General features: G+C 40.3%; 4 protein-coding genes and 1 long non-coding RNA gene across 7 annotated transcripts; 1 reads left to right on the top strand and 4 right to left on the bottom strand.

Annotated features, from left to right (window-relative positions):
- Nucleotides 1-11: 11 nt before the first annotated feature.
- Nucleotides 12-1,570, bottom strand: nanos3 (nanos homolog 3). The gene has a single exon (XM_074688637.1). The coding sequence runs from the start codon at nt 1,419-1,421 to the stop codon at nt 732-734; it is 690 nt and encodes a 229-aa protein (XP_074544738.1). The 5' UTR covers nt 1,422-1,570; the 3' UTR covers nt 12-731.
- Nucleotides 1,571-3,289: 1,719 nt separating this feature from the next.
- Nucleotides 3,290-6,371, bottom strand: LOC141787099 (afadin- and alpha-actinin-binding protein). 3 transcript variants are annotated; one of them, XM_074665346.1, is made up of 13 exons: nt 6,294-6,371; nt 6,100-6,158; nt 5,886-5,995; nt 5,749-5,817; nt 5,551-5,671; nt 5,406-5,469; nt 5,210-5,330; nt 4,762-4,906; nt 4,577-4,680; nt 4,316-4,477; nt 4,000-4,114; nt 3,723-3,891; nt 3,290-3,458 (listed from the first exon to the last, which is right to left on the bottom strand). In XM_074665346.1, the coding sequence occupies exons 2-13, from the start codon at nt 6,149-6,151 to the stop codon at nt 3,374-3,376; spliced, it is 1,317 nt and encodes a 438-aa protein (XP_074521447.1). In that variant the 5' UTR covers nt 6,152-6,158; nt 6,294-6,371; the 3' UTR covers nt 3,290-3,373. The 3 variants fall into 3 exon arrangements, with proteins under 3 accessions (XP_074521447.1, XP_074521450.1, XP_074521449.1); XM_074665349.1 differs by having other exon boundaries at nt 3,723-3,882; XM_074665348.1 differs by having other exon boundaries at nt 5,749-5,811.
- On the top strand, nt 6,352-14,190 carry LOC141787108 (uncharacterized). The gene is made up of 3 exons (XR_012598030.1): nt 6,352-6,441; nt 12,406-12,512; nt 14,113-14,190. It is a non-coding gene; the product is annotated as an uncharacterized LOC141787108 (long non-coding RNA).
- LOC141805426 (guanine nucleotide-binding protein G(I)/G(S)/G(O) subunit gamma-10) lies at nt 6,855-10,008 on the bottom strand. The gene is made up of 3 exons (XM_074690488.1): nt 9,810-10,008; nt 9,161-9,287; nt 6,855-7,805 (listed from the first exon to the last, which is right to left on the bottom strand). The coding sequence occupies exons 1-2, from the start codon at nt 9,897-9,899 to the stop codon at nt 9,162-9,164; spliced, it is 216 nt and encodes a 71-aa protein (XP_074546589.1). The 5' UTR covers nt 9,900-10,008; the 3' UTR covers nt 6,855-7,805; nt 9,161.
- LOC141787085 (uromodulin-like) lies at nt 12,000-17,393 on the bottom strand. The gene is made up of 10 exons (XM_074665343.1): nt 17,376-17,393; nt 17,195-17,283; nt 15,099-15,419; nt 14,105-14,422; nt 13,687-13,889; nt 13,237-13,385; nt 12,597-12,839; nt 12,325-12,484; nt 12,139-12,214; nt 12,000-12,039 (listed from the first exon to the last, which is right to left on the bottom strand). Exons 2-10 carry the CDS (start codon nt 17,256-17,258, stop codon nt 12,020-12,022), a joined length of 1,554 nt encoding a protein of 517 aa, XP_074521444.1. The 5' UTR covers nt 17,259-17,283; nt 17,376-17,393; the 3' UTR covers nt 12,000-12,019.
- Nucleotides 17,394-17,803: the final 410 nt, after the last annotated feature.

The following is a 17,803-nucleotide window of genomic DNA, read 5'->3' as shown; positions in this document are numbered from 1 at the left end:
AAGAATAAAGGATTTGTTGTATTCTGGTTGTATTAATCAGCAGCTACAGTCAGGTATGTATAGATTAAGCTGCTCCACAAAATCTCAGGGTCAGAGAAATAAAAAAGAAACCAGTTTGTCATCTTTAGACATTTTTAGTAAAGCACACAAAAGTATTCACACTTGTTTTAACAAAGTCAAATAAGCTTCATTGGAGGTTATGTATACACATCACATACAAAATATTAAAACAATGATATAAAATAAATAAAATAGCATGCTTGTACTATTACTTGAAAAAAGAACAAATCACAATTTAAAATGTCTTAAAGCTGACTTGGTCACATGGTGCTTTAGCGACTGATGACTGTTTTTCCATGGTTTGGTTGGATTACACAGGCTGGTCTTTACTGCATGGTCAGAGTATGAAATTTGGACACAATATGGCCAAGTGTTAAAAATTATATAAAACAAATATTCATTTTACTTTGCTTTTTTCCTCCTCCCAAAAAATATTTGGCAGTCGTCCTTACAGGTGTCTTACAAAATAGAAAAAGCTCAGAGAACTCAGTAAGAGAAGGTCAGGCAAAGTGACCAGCTGGGAAAATGAACATCAATCAGTGCAAGAAAGTCCACAGCAAACAGGCCAAAACATGCCATCAAACCAAACACAAACACACGCATGCAAATGCAGAAAATCGCACTGATGGATTGAGCTCCCTGTAGCAAACTGGTACCTGCCACCTGCTTGATCAGCGTCGCGACTTTGCGTACACGGAGCTGTACGCGCTGTCCACCTTTGGACAAAAGCGCTTGGTGTGAGCTTTGGCACCCGTGGCTCCGCACAGAGGACACACATACTGCCGCAGGTACGGACACAGAACCTCCCCGGCTTGATTCTTCAGCCAGTGCGTCCCATACACATGCTCGGATTCCCCATTATGTTTACAGAAACCGCAGAACATGCGTAGAGGTGAAAGGGGTGACGCTGGTGGACCTGGAGTTTTGGAGCGAGTGGGCTTCTTGCGACCAGGATGCCATCGGCTGCTCATCTCTCTTGGCGTCTGTTTTAAACCCACTGCGTTTGCAGAATGTGCACCGAAGGGATCCAAGGTGCGCCACATATAATCAAGTGGACGCTGGTGCGCCTGTGAGGCTGGCAGTGAGAATCCTGTGTCGAGACCTGGTGCCATGTCTGTGCTCAGGGCGCCACTCTGGCTGACTGCGTTTAAGCGTAAAGACTCCAGAGCACGACATGGACCATCGGTCTCTGAGAGGAGAGCCTCGGACGCTTGGAGCGGGGACTCAGTGGGGCTGCTGCGACCGAGGATCTCTTTGACTGTGTTCGACAGTCCGATGTAGTCCCTCCAGGGCTGGAAACTCTTGTCCGACTCCATGAAGCGTGGCAGGTGATGAAAAAGGTCCAAAACCATGCCGTTCATTCTAGATACTTCTTGGGTGTACGTCTCACTCCAAGATGATTTATGGTTTTCTTCTCCACAATGTAAAAAAGGCGGCAGACACAAAACGCGGAGGTGTGACACTTCTAGTTTGACGGTGAGTAAGATAGAAACTTATTATTGGTAATTGAGAACAAGCGTTGACCGTAGACACGCCTCTGCGTGCCAGTGACCAATCAAAAAGACGCATGCACCGCACATGCAGGGCAGTTACCTCTTCACCGTGCTCCAATCAAACAGGTCTACTGGTGCGATTCTACACTATTCTGCAAGCGTGAGTGCATGGGTTGCCAGGTCCTGTTATTCCATTAAAGTGGGAAAAAAGTGAACATAACACTTATTAAATACACCATTTATGAGAATAGAATAGAATAGAATAGAATAGGACTTAATTGTCATTGTAACAAGTACAACAAAATTGAATTCACAGCAGCATCAAGAAAACAAAAGTAAGAAAGTGTAGGACTATAGAAAGAGCAAAAAGGTTGATAAGAAAATAGATGCTAACAGCTTGTCCATCATTCTCCAGTTCAGCCAGCCTCCACCTCCACAGGGTCCAGGACTGAGCTTCTTCAGCAGTCTGTTCAGTCTCTGTCTCCTGGATCCTGTCTGCTCACAGCAGGTGAAGCTCTTCCAATGTGGCAATGGTGTCTGTGTTAGTTCCGTTAGCCATGTCTGTGAATAGCATGATGCTACTCTGCCCTCTGGTATTCCCTCTGTTGCTGGGTTAGCACCGCTAGCTCGTCCATCTTATTGGAAATAGATCTTACGTTCCCAATAATGATGGATGAAAGGACAGGTCCATGTCGTCTCTTCTTAGCTCACACCTGAGAACCAGCACGTCGTCCTTACCTTGTGGGAAGACATCAGGCCTTGCACCAGTTAGCATTGACATGCTACAGATTGCTAACAGCTGATTTCACATGTAAACAATGCAGCCATGGTTACATGTAGGATCTCCAGACAAACACAGGAGAAAAAGTAGTAAAAATATCACTGAAGACAAAACCAGTTTGGTGTCCATGATCAACAAAGGAGCCATGAGGTGGATAGGCTAAATAAAACAGTAAACTTCTTTTTTCCAGTAAGAAAACAAAGAATAATATTTTGACCTAGTTGGTGTTATTTTGAAAACACTGCAGTGTATATGAGAATAAAATCAACGACAAATGTACTTTAATAGTAATAATTATGGCATGCCTGTAGTTGTACTAGCATTATTTTTTTTTTTACCAATTATTGTGGTATTTGGCTAAGTTTGATCAGCCATAAGGATGGATTGATCATTGACCGTGTAACCTGCTGAGTTTTTACCTTAAAAAGACACAACTGTAAATCATTTTATGTTTTAGTTTCTAAAGAAATTTCTAAAATTCTGTTCAGCCAGGTAAGCGAATTTATTCATCCATCCCTTTAGTAAGTTTGCCGCTGTGGGGTGGAGTAAAATTTGGGCAGATGATTTAATGTCACGCCTTGAAAGTTATTAAAGAAACATGCTGTGAATACCATCAGGTCCAAACAAATATCCCATTAATTTAAATTTAGTCGTGGATCTTTATTTTTCATCTCCCACTCTGGCCACCGGGTCATTCTGACTACTTAATGGTCTTCTTGACCCCTCCATGACACTAAAATTCTGCAAAGCTGTTTTGAGGACAGTAAGATGGCAGAGTGGGATTTTAAATTGTGTTTACGCTTTACAAACTGCGACGATAAAAGACTGGGGGCATTTGCACCTGAATCCCAGACTTCCTGACTGAAAAGGCAGCATGTAAAGCTGAGTAACTTAAACATCTGGTAACCACTTGAAACAGCAATCTATGAAAAAAAAAAAAAAAAAAAAAGCAGAAGATAAAAATAAAACCGGTCTTTATTCACTTTTTACACAAAAGATAAAATATGTTTTAAATTTAAAGCCATCATCACAAAATATGTTAGAACGACCAGTCCAAGGGCACATGTACCATTTCATCTCCTCTGCGATCCCATCTCTCTGATTGGTGATGAATTTCTCTGGATCTGACAGAAAAGAGAGGGAAGAAAGATGGTTGAATGACAACAGTGAGAACTAGGAGGGCTAAATAGGATTAAGTTTTTATGTATCAGAAAGACACAGTCGCTGCTTCGCAAATAGAGCTGTAAAGAGACAATTTTTACACAACTATGTTAAAAAAAAAGTCTTACACATTTTACAGAATCTGTTTCATATCAGCCGGTGAGGAACCAGTTTCACTGTCTCTCCTTACCTACGCTGCTCTAACTATTAAAGCCAACCTGACTTACCCGCTCTTGTATGACAGATTGAGGGCAGAGTAGAGATCAGGAGTGCTGGGGGTCTGAACTCTGACTGTTCCCTGGTTTGATCCAGAAACAGCAGCCATCCCAGACTGGGTGGGGGAGGGAGAAATTGGAAGACAGCCAGATATACTGGTGGGACCCAAACCTGAGAAATCTGCAGTTACATATACACTACAGATTTGACTTTTGTAGAGACATCATTTCATAACAACAAAACATCAGCCTTACACTTTTCCCCCCTTGAATGTCCCTGTATACTGACCCAGAGAAGATCTGCTCATCCTCTCGTTCCTCTGCACTGCTTCATTGAACAGAGTTGAGTCACACAGATACTCTTGCTTTAGGAGGGAGGCCTTCTGCTGCTCAAAATCACGTCGCTGCAGATGCAACAGTTAACATCAAGAGAGAGTCAAGAAGCTTTTCCAGAAGGATTTATGTGCTCTTCTGTGGAAATTACTGTAAGAATCATCTGAACCCAGACACTCTTTAACTCATCAGTGCCACCTGTACTGTATGAATACAGGCATATGTAAAAACATTTCCCTCTGGTGATGTAGCCAGTTTCCATTATTGCTGACCTCATGGCTAAGTCGGATGGCAGCGTCAGTGAAGGACTGGCGCTCCCTCTCAAATGTCTTCCGTTGATGATCAAGCTCTGCCCAGTGCATCCGGAGACGCTCCCACTCTTCCAAAAAGTAGGCATCAGCTAGTTCAGAGGGGACCGATGAAGCAAAACTGTCCTGCAAACAGAAAACCAGGAGTGTTTCCATCTCTGATGCTTGCATAAAGTTCCCACAAGAAGGTATAAAGCATTTAGAGCAGAAAGAAAGTAAGATCACCTGTAATAGCTGCTGTTGTAATCTTACAAGTTGCTGGCTTTCTTTAAGCTCAGTTTCCAGAAGGGCCAGGAGCTTATCATGATCAGTGCCAACACCAGACTGCTCTACATATTTAAGATATGCTATGGATTATTTTCTGTGATGGGATGACTGTGCTCACTAGATCATTCTTTGCAGATGTTTACCTTCAGTCAGGATGCTACAGAGTCTCTTCTGCACCTGCTTCCAACTCTGAACCACACCTCCTGTCACATGGTCTCCCAGTGCCATCTCAGCCTGATCCAGCCTTGTATCCCCTTTATAGGCCTCATCTGGCATTTCTGATAGTGTCTTTATAGAGCAGCATAGCGTGTCATGTTGAATGTGTCACAGATCACTTATTTGACCTTGTAAAAGAGTTTATAGGAGCTGCACTAGATTAACAGCCTTCTTCACTTGATTTGAAGGAGCACTTTACTTCTGGCTTGCAGATCAAAGAATTAATGTTTGAATCAATTTCAAAATTCACTTTTTTACGGGCAAACTCTGCAATAACTTCTTAAGACAAGTGTTCAGCATTTGCTACACAGATAGAGCATGATCAACAATGAAAGGCTCTGAAACAGCTAACAAAGAGTTCATCCTTTTACCCACACGCTCCATGTCGACTCTGAGAGCATGTAATAGAGTGGTGAGGCTGTGTCTCAGCTTCATTGCCTCTCTGAGCTCTGCCTCCCTGCGCTCCAGCATCAGACGCAAGGTAGCCTCTTCTCCTCTGAAAAAGGGAGAGAGATGATCATAGTAGAATTTTCTGAAAACAACAACAAAGAATTCAGAGGTTGCAAAAGACCTGAGCGATTTGATCGGTCCTCTTTTGTAGCGACTCCCTCTTGGGAAGTTCAGCACCTCAATAGCTGGATAGAAATAAAATGAGAGGGGGTAAATTCAGTGGAAATGTGAAAGATTTAAATACCAAGGTTTTGAGAGCATCTTACATGGTTTGTTGCTGTGTTTGTCAGGCAGGTGTAACAGTCTCTCTTTTAATCTGTTGCTTTGCTGCTCTGAGCGCCTCAGTTCTGCCTCCTGCTGGTTACACCTCAGCTGCAGTCGAGTGCACTGCAACAAGGAGAGAGAAATCATGCAAACATACAAACTGTAAAAAGTACTTGGGGAGGGGGAGACGTCCTTCTTACTTTAGCCTGTTCATATTTCAGCATGTCCTGAAGCCTGGCCATATGCTCATCTTTCTCTTTAAGCTGCTCCTGCAACACAGAAGTTCAGATTTTATCTGAATGAAAAGCTCCATTTGTTTTATTTGATCGTTACCCACCCTGACTGAGTCACTCTGCTCTCTGAGCACCTCCCTGTCGGCCCACCGGGGGACAGAGCAAACATGAGCATTCCGTGGGTTGGAGGTGGGATCCCAAACCTGATGGGGGTCTGCAGTAAACAATAAAAGTGGGGAGAATCAGGTGGACAGAATTTGGGATTTTGTTGGTAGGGTTGTTTTACTAAAATTTCAGTAAAAACATAAATCTCTTCACCCAAGTTCTCGGAACATCTCCCAAACTTCTTCTGGGAAAACTTGGATGCCATCAGAGTGCTGGTTTTAAAAATCAAAGTCAAATGTGATCAGTTTAAAACACTATGTGATAAAATAGGAAATTTTTCTTTGAATACTTAAATTATGATAAACATGACTGCAGTCACAACTCTGTTTGTGTTCCAAGTTCCTTACCTGATCAGTCCAACTTCCTCCAGCAGATGCTACCTCTTTTATTACCAGGTGATGGCACTTCTGCTAATTATCACTAACGTTGTGCTAGAGACAGAAGCTTTAGTGTTTGCCATCAACCAGCCTCCTAAAGAACTGAACTCCTGCACAGGTTTGGTGACCCTATCAGTTTCTTTTGATAAAAAGGGCTTTCTAAAAGCCTTGTTTGAATAGTTAATTGGAAAATCTTTTAAGGGTTAATAACAGATACAAACACAAAGTAACACACTTAGCCCTGCATTTTTAATTGTCTATGAAGAGTTTAACTAATTTAAACCCTAAATTTATTTCAGTGCTGGACTTAATATAAAAGATATCATGGTTTATATTCTACTTAAGACAGAATACCCTAATATTGTTGTGCATCTTGGTCTGAACCTTCCAGGACCCTGACAGCACATTAAATGTCTACATAATTAAACAAAACAGAACTTCTTTAAAATGCCATCTATGACTTGTTCATGTGTTTACATTTGAAAAAAAAAGCAAGCTGAAAGATCTCTGTGTCCAAAAAGGTTTTTTATTGAGTTTCTAAAAGGTTGCCCTTGGTAGCAAAGGTAAGGAAAAAAATCAGGTTTGCAGTACTAAAAGTTTTGGTTGATTGGAATATGATTTCAGTGTCAAAAAAGATAAATGCAACAAGTACTTCAACATTTTTCAAAAAAAAAAAATAAAATCAAACAATATTTGGAATTTTTAATTGATATGTGAACATTTGCTGCTTGGCCTATATGTTTTCATTATGTTAAATATTTTAGCTTGCTGCCAGGTTTCACTACCAAAATAGTTCAAGGAAAGACATTAAAAACAAAGGACATGAAGACAATTAAAAGCAACCTTCAGAGGCTGTTAAATATATACAGAAAAGGACAAGATAAAATGCAATCACATGCTTGCACTCATAGTTTGTACCTGCTGTTGAACATCAGTGTAATTGTAATACATGAATAGTATTAATACATGAATAGTTTAGGACACTCATCAGAAATGAACAGCATGTTTGTTGGCCACAATATGAAGCATGTGAATAAAATATACAATATGATTAGATTCTGTAACAGCACCGGACTCAAATTAATATTTGATTGTTTCTCTGTTTGTGACACAAAAACATAAGAGGAAGATGTACTTTAATCATCCAATCACAAGAGCTGGATTTACTGCCAGGGCACAGACTTCATTAGAGCAGTAAAATGAGGCTGGACATGTAAAGAAGTGGGTAAACCAACTTTGTCAATTGTCAAATTAGTGTTATCTTTTTTTCTAGCATGTAGAGTTTGGCCAGGCGTTAATGTAACAGATGAGAGTCATTATATCATTAGTTTTGGCAAACAAGTGTAAAAGTTCCCTCCCCCAACCCATCAGTCCCACGTCGCATTCTCCCCAGAGGAGCAGCAGGTTGATCCCCGGCGACATCAAGTGGGAGTGGAGAAAGCCTTTGATGGGTAAATTCAGAAACCTCCATGGTCCTCTTAGCTGTAGACAGATAATACTCAAACTTTATTCTAAAACACTTAAAGCACAAACAAGATGTGTGTGTTTAGTTGACTGAATGTTTCAAGATCATCACCAGAAGTACTTCTCTTATTTTTTGTATTATTTTGCCGAGCCAAAGTCCCAGTTATTTGTTTAAGCTGAAACCACTTGTCACTATCTGTTTACTGATGACAGCCATAACTCTTTTTGTTAGTCCATCATCCAGATGTAAACAGGCACAGCTGAAGGATGGCATCACAAAGTGCAGCATAGTCTGGCAGTATTGTGATCTAGAAACTAGAGTGTTTGGTTAACTGGACCAAAATGATGCATCACTAGCACTGTGCAAACCTATTTGACATCATTTACCACAGACGCAGGGACACTATGTTCAGCTATTAAATGAGTTGTGATTAGTTTTGTCTATTTTGTTCAGTTTTCTGACCCGTGGACCAGTTTTCACGGGATAATTACAGTAACAGACCTAAAGACACTCGTTTGGTTATTTTAGTTACCATGAAAACCCACACTAAGCAGCTTGTTATGGTTTGAAAGCAACTGAATGGTAAAAAAAATATTTGTATCATGCCTCATGCCACAGTGGGATTAAAATTTATTTGTCTTTTATTTTGAAAAAGTACCAAAGTCCCCAGCACATGTTTTATGAGAACAACTACAACAAGCAACACAAAGAGAGCTCTGTTGGAAATTTCTACATCTTATGTATGGCAGTACTTTACGACACCAGTGAACATCAGTCACGAGTAATAAGAATAATGACTACTATGGGAAAACTCCATACTCACAGAGGCTGAAATAGCACATTTTAATTAACCCATATTTTTTTTTACACTTAGAATACTTGAAATAACTTGTGTATTGACAGCACATGTGGGCTACTGTTACATAATTCAATTATTAGACTATTAATCTGTGATTAAACTGATAAGTGACTAATCTATGAATAGTGTAGTGAATTCATGTGTCTTGCTTATATGTTGCCAGTGTAATGGTGTACTGCCTATCTTACGGTACAGCCATAATTTTTTATTTATGCTCTGGCAATATAAAGACATATGGAGAAAGCTAAAAATGTAAACCCTACAAGTGTGATTGTTTTTTTTTTTTTTTTTTGTTAATCACATATTAAAAGATTCAAATCCATTCCAAATAGTATACTTTGTATGCAGGTGATCTAAGATTTCAAAATGAAACCTGAGCTGAATCGAACAGACCCTTTGGTCACATCACAGTTGCATTGTAGCTCCTGTCTGCTTAAAGTGGACAGATTTGAGATTAAAACAATTTAATTTACATCCCGTGCTGTGGCTCCAAGAAGGAACACCCAGACCCACCTCAGAACAGGGAACAGGACTTCGGGGGTCTGAAAGGATTATCACTAGAGGGTACCCCGACCAGGAGAGGGTCCTTGGAGGCATTTTGCAGACAGAAGTTTTTCAGCTCAGCAGCAGCCTGGGACACCTGCAGAGCCAAGTATAGCAAGATAAAGATGTTTTTGTGAAAGCAAACATACACAGCCTGTCACATGTCCAGCATTTGTGACAGTGTAACGAGCCATAGGCGTCCTGTTGTGTTACACTGACTTCCTGGCACTCTTTGCATAAAGTTAGCAAACAACGGTAGAATACTCAAAGTAGGGCGAATACTCTGTAACTTTATGAAAATAGCTTAGCTGACTCATTTTACGCCTCAGAAACACACAGAGAGAGCTCCCAGTGTTCAAACCCTGTCACTTTCATGGAAGCGTTGACATTTTCTAGTGCTAACAGACGGTATGAAAACGACTGACAGTCGTTAAAGAAGTTAAAAAACACGATGTTTTTCCAGTTAGGATATGTCGGAAACACGTTAATGTGTCACTTTGCTGAGCCTCTGATGTAAGGGTCCAGTGTGTGACATTTCTTCAACAGTTTGTCTCCGCCATTCAACAGCAGGTCTGCTCCGTCTTCCGTGTTTGTGTGTTAGTGTTGAGGGGTTTCGTACCTTGATTCTCCGGATACTAGCCTCTAACCGGAGCTGCTTCACGGCTCTCTGGGCGATGATTAAGTTGTTGCTTGCATTATTGTTGGACATGGCGGCGACTGTCGACAGAGAAAAGTTGAGGGCTACTCAATATGTACGGCCACCACTGAGCGGAAATTAGCCCCAACTGCTCCAAACCCTCCCTGAACCCGAGTGGGGAACGTTGGACGCCTGGTGGCCCGCCCCAGTGCTGGAAAACTGTTCCATTGGACCAAAGGCCTGTCAATCAAAAGTGTAGCAAAAGCCCGCCCTCCTGCGAACGCTCTCCATTGTGGTTCCATAGAGATCAGGAGATAAAACAACAACAGCAACATCCACATTGCGTTTACCAAATTTCACGATAATGGTATTATACTAAAAAATATGAGTAATTGTGAGAATTCTTATTGTGCTGTCAAAAATAAGGTCTACGTGGACTTACATTCAAATGCTTCCAGGGCTTGACATTAACTTTTTTGCTCACCAGCCACTGTGGCTAGTGGTATCCCTGAGTTACTAGCCACTCAGTTTTTTCACTGGCCACAATTTGTTGTTGGATAATTATGTTCAATATGATTAAAGCCGATGATGACATGCTAAAGTTTACTTAAAAAAGATTTACAACCTCTTTAAATGTAAATGACTCCTATGCACACTCAAAACAAGTTACATCAATGTTAAAATCCACAGGTCCTTAATAAGGTATTCACTCTGGTAAAGTTGTGTGTAACAGTGTGCTCCTTTTATATGAAAATATGCAGTCTATTAAGACATAGTAATTAAAATAGTAGTTTATTATTGCTTATAATAAAATAGTAAAGGGGATTAATTGAACTGATAAAAACTCAGCAAGAGACACTGTCTGCTTAAATATTTATTAACAATTGTAATCAGAAAATCATTTCTTTTTTCATGAGAATGACAATGAAGGAGAGGTAAATTAAATTTCCCCAGAGCTTTAATCATCAGAGTCATCTTTTTGCTTGTCTCTCTGCTCCATGTTTGAAATAAAATTCAACCCGCCAAAGTGGCCGGTGGGAGCGTTGGTGTTACCAGCCACTGCCGAAATCCACCTGCATCTGGCCGGTTGGCCGGTGTTAATGTCAAGCCCTGAATGCTTCCCTTTCTATGTTTCCATTACAATGGTTACTTATCCTACATTTTATTTCTACAGATATTGTCCTAACGTCACTACTAAATAAAAGTACTTTTTACATTGGTACTGCTGTAAATATGCATCTGACAGGTAGACTGGAAATAATCAGGAATCAGGAATACTTATCAACCCCTGGAGGAAATTTTGTCACAACCTTACATGCAGATCACATTTTTTTTACCCCTCTAGAGGTTTTTTGTGTTTTTTGTGTTTTTTTTTTTTGATAAAAAGGGAGTGTCAAATGACACTTTTCTGCAGTGAAGCATAAGAAAAACAGAGAACAATTAGCTAGATGGGAAAATGATCATTAAAACTGTGAGTGATCATATACAAGTACTTGTATCTCAGGGATCAATAAAGTATCTCTGATTCTGATTCTAAATACCAATGAGGTTATTTTTCAATAAAAAAAAACAGTTTCATAATTCAGAATAAACACTTGATATATATAAGAAAACTATTTTGCAATATAACTCTATGGAAGCTTGTCAGCTGTATTTTCAAGTAATTAGTTTAGATCTTCCTGACAATTTGACAGGATTTTGGATAGGGTTTCTTGAGTGCTTGTCAGAATAAGTCCATCGTACTCTGGAGAACAGCTTTAATTAAAAGGAAGACAGTGTTAATTGAAAACACTGAAATCCTTGCATTATTTTTTATTTTATTTTATTTTTTTAATACAGTTTACAATTTATGGATAACTGTAAGTTGGTTTAGTGACAACCCTCAGTAGTTCATTAAAAAGTCTTGGACTAATGCAGTCAATAAGTTGTATTAATTCACATCATGTTGGAAGAACCTGCAATGCAAAAGGATCTTGTTGAGACCATTATCAACTTTATTGGAATTTTTGCACATTTTTTCTTTAATTCTGTTTGGTTTACAAGTCTTTGAAAAATCATTCGAACAGAAAACTTACATTTGGTGTAAAAAGACTGATTACATAGAGATACACCAGTGTTTAATCATAGTTTTATGCCTTGTTGATACAAAAATAGTGGAATTATTATTTTATAGTGTGTTAGTTTGGTTTGGCTCACTCAGCTGACTTTTCCCCTAAAGGAGAGAGAGGTAGACACAAAAATGGGTGTTATTACCACATAATTAAGTGTGTTGAGACATCAGCCCTCTTGTGAAACAACAACCAGTACTCACAAACAATTGGCCCAAGAGTGAGGTGCTCCGTGGCGTCAGAGCTGGAGACAGAGCGATATGTCCTTCTTGCACAGTGCTTAGAGATGAACAAAGGTAGAGAAGTAGCAGATAGAATAAAAATCCAGCTTTTAAGCAACAGTGATGATAAATTAATCATTTTAGTATTGAAGAAACAGTTTTACTTACTGGGACACAGATAGAGCGCCTACGGTCACAGAGGCTAAGGTTGCAATGAAGATAAATATCTCTGTATTCATTTCCCGGCAGGAAAAGCAGAGCAGAAAAACGAGCACGCGACGACCTGCCGCTTTCAGTCACGGACACCTGTCGGCTGTCAGTGGGACACCTTCAAAGAGAATGTTCCAGTGTATCAGGTCAGAGGCACAGAAGTGTACATTAAATTATTCCAGTTTCCAAAGTGGTCCTCAAACATTGTGCTTAAGCTTGAAAACACTCACTTGTTCCGGATGAGAGAGTGTTGCACAGGGCCTTGAGTATCGGGTGAATATGAGGTGTAGCAGTCATCCAGAACAACAACAAATCTGGGATCTCTCCCAAATACAGTGACACCCACGTACAAAGGTGAGCCCACTGGCAGGCTGATTGGGCGAGCTGGGTAAGCCTGAGTGTAGCTGGGGTCGCGGAAAAGAGACATAATGGCTCTGGCTTTGGGGCCCGAGCCTGAAGTGCCACCTGATAAGCTGTAGAGAAGTACAGTATGTTTCATTACATAACTGAAAAACAGTAGTTAAATCTCTATATATTTATTGTTTAGAATAATGTTTCTATTCTCATGTTGCAAAAACTTCACAGTTGAATATCTCTGTTCATTACAACATTAAAAGATGCCACCAAGCAGGATAGTCTCACAATCATTTACTTCAGCCTCTGTCAGAAAGACTTATCACTTTAGTTTTGCTGACTCCTGGTGGCAGTATTTCAAAATACACAGGGGATCAAAGTAAAACAATTTTCTCTAGGTTTGTCATTTCTGTTATTACAATGTCCGTTTATTTCTTTAGATTATTTTAAGAGTCAGTGAAGCAGTTCATACTTCATAATTGTCAGAGAGGGGACAACTGATTAAAGGTTTCTTACCCGAGGACTGGTATAACAGCATTCAGAACCGTGTCTGTTTCCAGGGGATAAGCACAGGAGAATGGGATGCTTTTAGGAATGCTGAAGGACCCGTTGACAGCAGGGTAGATAAATAAAACGTTGGAGTAGATAGCATGTGTGCGGTTGGTCTGCAAATCAAAAAAATGGTTGACTTAAAAGAGAGATCAATGGCATTTTAACTTTAGACAATGAGGTGTGAACAGTAAAACAAGCAGATAGCTTTTGCTAGATTGTAAAAAAAAAAAAAAAAAAAAAAATCAGGTGTGGAACCTGTGTTCAAGTGCTTTAAGAAAATGAACACTCTGTCTTTCTGTATATAAAACTTCTAACCACGAAACACTATTTACTAACTATGCTCCTTTTTTTGTGTAAACAAAATATAGTTGCAATGACAATAAAAGCCACTTCCAAAGTAAAAGCAGTCTTTACCACAAAACTGTTTCCACAAGCGCCTTCCAGGGCCTCCACTTCATACCACACCACGTTTTTGTGCACTCTTGGCAAAGAACAGTTGTGGGACGCCAAGTTGCCAGAGAATGGGCTCAACCCTAAAGATGTCAGGTCATCTACATGCAGACCCACTTGGAGTTTATTAGGCTGACAAATTAACTGATGATCAAGGAATGAAGGAGCTGAACAAACAAACAAACAAAAAAAGAGACAGAACAATGATGACTTAATACAAAGCAGCATGGAGTGAGTCCTGAAAAAAAAAGCAAAAAAAAAAAAAGAAACAAACAAAAAAAATCTGTCTTTATAAAGACCTTCCTCACAGTTATATTGCACTTTAATAGAAAGCCTGTAACTACGGAGAATGTGAGTTGATCCAAAAAGTGTGAACATTTACCCTCACAGATGACACCAGCGTCTTCATTGTGAGCACAGTTGTGGACCCCAAACCCTGGATGCCTGCAGTCAGTAAGATCTGGCTCGTTCCCAGAACAGGTCACATCATCCAACCAGATGGGTCCACTGCCCTGTCCAAAGGCTGCGTTTGATAGAGCTGAACGAGCAGGGCCACAGCCCAGCTGTCTGCACACCACGCTGGCATCCTGCAGACTCCAGCCATCATCACACACTGTTCCCCACCGTCCACGGAAGAAGATCTCTACTCTGCCAGAGCAGGAGCTGTGTCCACTGACCAGGCGAACCTCCCCCTCAGCTGCTGAGCTGTTTCCTGATGCTGTGGTAGCGGGGTAGTTTGTAAAATCTGGTGCAGCTCTGGTTGTAGGTTCAGGTGTGGGAACCACTGGAGCTGTGGTTTCTTCTGTATAAGATTACAACAGGAAGATAATGTAGCTGAGCCCAAAAAAAAATTCAAATACAGGTTTCAAATGTTACAAAGTCAACATGTTGTAAATCTAACTGTAACCTACCTGCACAGTATGCAAGACGACAGGCGTTTGGCGGAACAAGTTTGTAGACATAGAAGCCTCCATAGCAGAGCTTCACATGAATAGTGTGTGAGTCATAGCGGCAGCAGCTGCCCAGCCAGGAATTACACACAGTGCGATTCACTATCTGATCTGCCTCAGTGGGGTGAGGTGTGGTTATCCACATTGGAGCGTGGGTTCCACACCTGTCCTCAGCTATGCACCTTTCTGGGATCTGGGCACTGGTTTGTCCAAGACGCAGCTGGTACCAACCTTGCCAGTTGACATGGAGGTCACAGCGTGGGTTATCAGTGGATGTATTATTCGTTGATCGCCACTCATCGTTCAGCCTTGTGTGGTACAGGCAGGGATCAGCACAGCGGACTGTCCCATTAAAACTGATGCAGTCTGTGCCTAAGGGACACAATGTGTTTCCACAGCTGAACTGGACAGACTGGGAGGAAGGACTTGATCTGGTGTTGGGAGAAGGTTCCAGGCATTCAAAGGAGCCTGGAGTATTTCGGCAAACCTGAGGAGGTTTGCAGGGTGAGTCTTTGAGGGAGCATTCGTCAGTGTCCACACAGCCCCTGTCAGGTGACCACTGATAACCGTCTTCACAGCAAGATGAGTCGCTGCAGTGTTGAACATCGTAGCACATGAGACCGTCTCCTACAAAACCTTCTTTACAGGCACATGAGAGTGTGTGGCTGTTGGAAGTGTCGCCTCTTTCACGAGACTCCAGGCAATGGGCTTCATCATGACACGAATCACAGCTGGTAACCAGAGTCCCTGTGAAAGTACAAGAAATTCTTGCAATGGACTTTCCAAACAAAAATGTAAGAATTTTTTGAAGGTTGTTGATATTTCTTAAATTTACGTTCTTATAACTTTTCATAAATATGTTTTTTTAATGGTTAAATTTATTTTGAGAATAATAAAAGATGCTGTGAGGAGGATCTGTTCCTTGCCACCCTCTGGCCCTGAGTCTGATACTCACACGTGAGACAACGTGACTTTTAACAAGGTGTGTGTTTGTTTCTGAATTAAATGTAGATTGGATTGAAACAAATTTTCTTTGTCCAAGACAACTTTTTACCAGCTACAGCTGGACGAGGTAAGGTATTTATAAGAACAGTTGTGTAGCGCTATGGTTTAACACATGACAACAAGCAAACGTTGTAGTAGCCAGCTATATGTAGAGCTGCTGTGAGCCTGATTTTCTGTAGTATCTATAGGCTAACGTGGCAACAAGCAGATACTGTCGACACTGTCAAACGCTGCCCTGTAATGTGTAATGTTAGTGAATCCTGGTTATGACCAAGAAAAGCTAATGTAACCTCACTCTTCATTTTATTGATAGACTCTCAAGTTTGAACAGACCACTGCAGAATAGCTGCTGACTGTGGGTTGAAATGGACAGCTTGGGCTGTATCACTCTCCTGTCTAGCTTTCTTCTGCCCTTCTGTCCTTTTTCTGACATTTAGGCTCCTGTGTCCACCATCGCTACAATATTAACCACAAAAATCTTTATCAGCAGAGAAAAACACAGATCTATCTTCTCACTTCTAGACTTTGTCAGCTGCCGTGGTGTTGTCGTAAAAACTCAAATGAGACATAAATCAATCAAATCCTGCTTGACCCAGCCGGGCAGCTGAGATGTAGCATTTTGAAAAAGAGAAAAAAAAACTGTAACCTATAATATTGTCTCAGATAATCTCCTTTTAAAGTGTAGATTACGATCAGACATACATCTAGGAGGGAGACTTTTGCAAGAACACTTAAAAACTCCTCACAGCCCCTTTACACACACACACACACACACACACACACACACACACACACACACACACACACACACACACACACACACACACACACACACACACACACACAAACACACACACACACACACACACTCTATCATTGGCTGTAAAAATACAACTGTGTGAGTACAAGTATCTGGAGGGAATTCAGTTTCTGCTCCTGAAAGATGAAACTTTATTTTAAAGCACATGGCTTGTACTTATATTTCATTATAGTTTGGACTAAGATGCATAAAGCCTATCTGAAAGGGACAGAGGAACATAAAATGAATGCTCTAGGAGAAAGACTTAAATAAAATAGATGAATGTATAATGACAGCTTATCTATCTATCTATCTATCTATCTATCTATCTATCTATCTATCTATCTATCTATCTATCTATCTATCTATCTATCTATCTATCTATCTATCTATCTATCCATCTATCTATCTATCTATCTATCTATCTATCTAATTGTGTGTGTGTTTGCATATTTCAAGTACATTTTGGATCGAAAGGTAGACTTGTCTCAAAGGGACAAAATGAGGCTTTTCAAAGATAGCTATCAGTCTGAGAGTAGATAAGACTTGTGGTACATCATGCAAAGCTACCACAAAGCTACCAGAAGGACAATATGAAATTGAATGCAACTTTGTAATGCCTTAGTATGGAAAAATATATTCATCAGTTATTTTTTTCGTAAAGGCAAAAAATACGTCTCACAATGTCTAAGACCAGAAAAAAAGTCTATTGTTTTACCTGAGGTGCCATCTGTCAAAATCTGTAAAATTAGAAGCAACAAAAGAAACCCTGGCGCTGTCATTATGGACCACTTCCACAAAATAAACCTGTTAAAAGACAAAAAAAAGAGATTTTTCATATAATATTTTCAAAGAGATGCATAAAATAAATCTTTTTTCCCCATCCTCACATCACTGACCTTGGGGCCGCTGTTGGAGTCCTGGATTAGAGAAGTGGAAGACAGAATTCTGTCACTGAGGGAGAGAATTTATACTCCTTTCTGTCTGACTCAGTGGTGAAGTACACAAATGAGTCGTTAAAAGTAGTGATCTATTCAGTGTGACATCAAAAGAGTTACTTATTAAGTCAAACATGACAAAAGGATCAAATTCAAAAAGATCCGGCAGACAATTAAAGTGCTGAGTAAAAATTTTCAATGGTACCACAATTATTATTAAGTAACATTGAAACACAATGGAGACCTCTTGGACTTTCAAAGTTTGCACATTCCAGCATCACTCTGTCCACCAGCCCTCCCTATGTTACACACCTTTGGTCAACAGCAGTGACTGAAATGTCATCGAGCTTTTGAACATAAAGGTGACCGTGAGGACACTAGATTGGTTA

This window comes from Halichoeres trimaculatus, unplaced genomic scaffold, assembly GCF_033239565.1.
Source record: "Halichoeres trimaculatus isolate MK-OKI-2021-1 unplaced genomic scaffold, fHalTri1.1 fHalTri1_scaffold_2, whole genome shotgun sequence".
Lineage (NCBI taxonomy): Eukaryota > Metazoa > Chordata > Actinopteri > Labriformes > Labridae > Halichoeres > Halichoeres trimaculatus.
The sequence above is the reverse complement of the archived record's forward strand: the minus strand, read 5'-3'. Positions and strand labels throughout refer to the sequence as shown.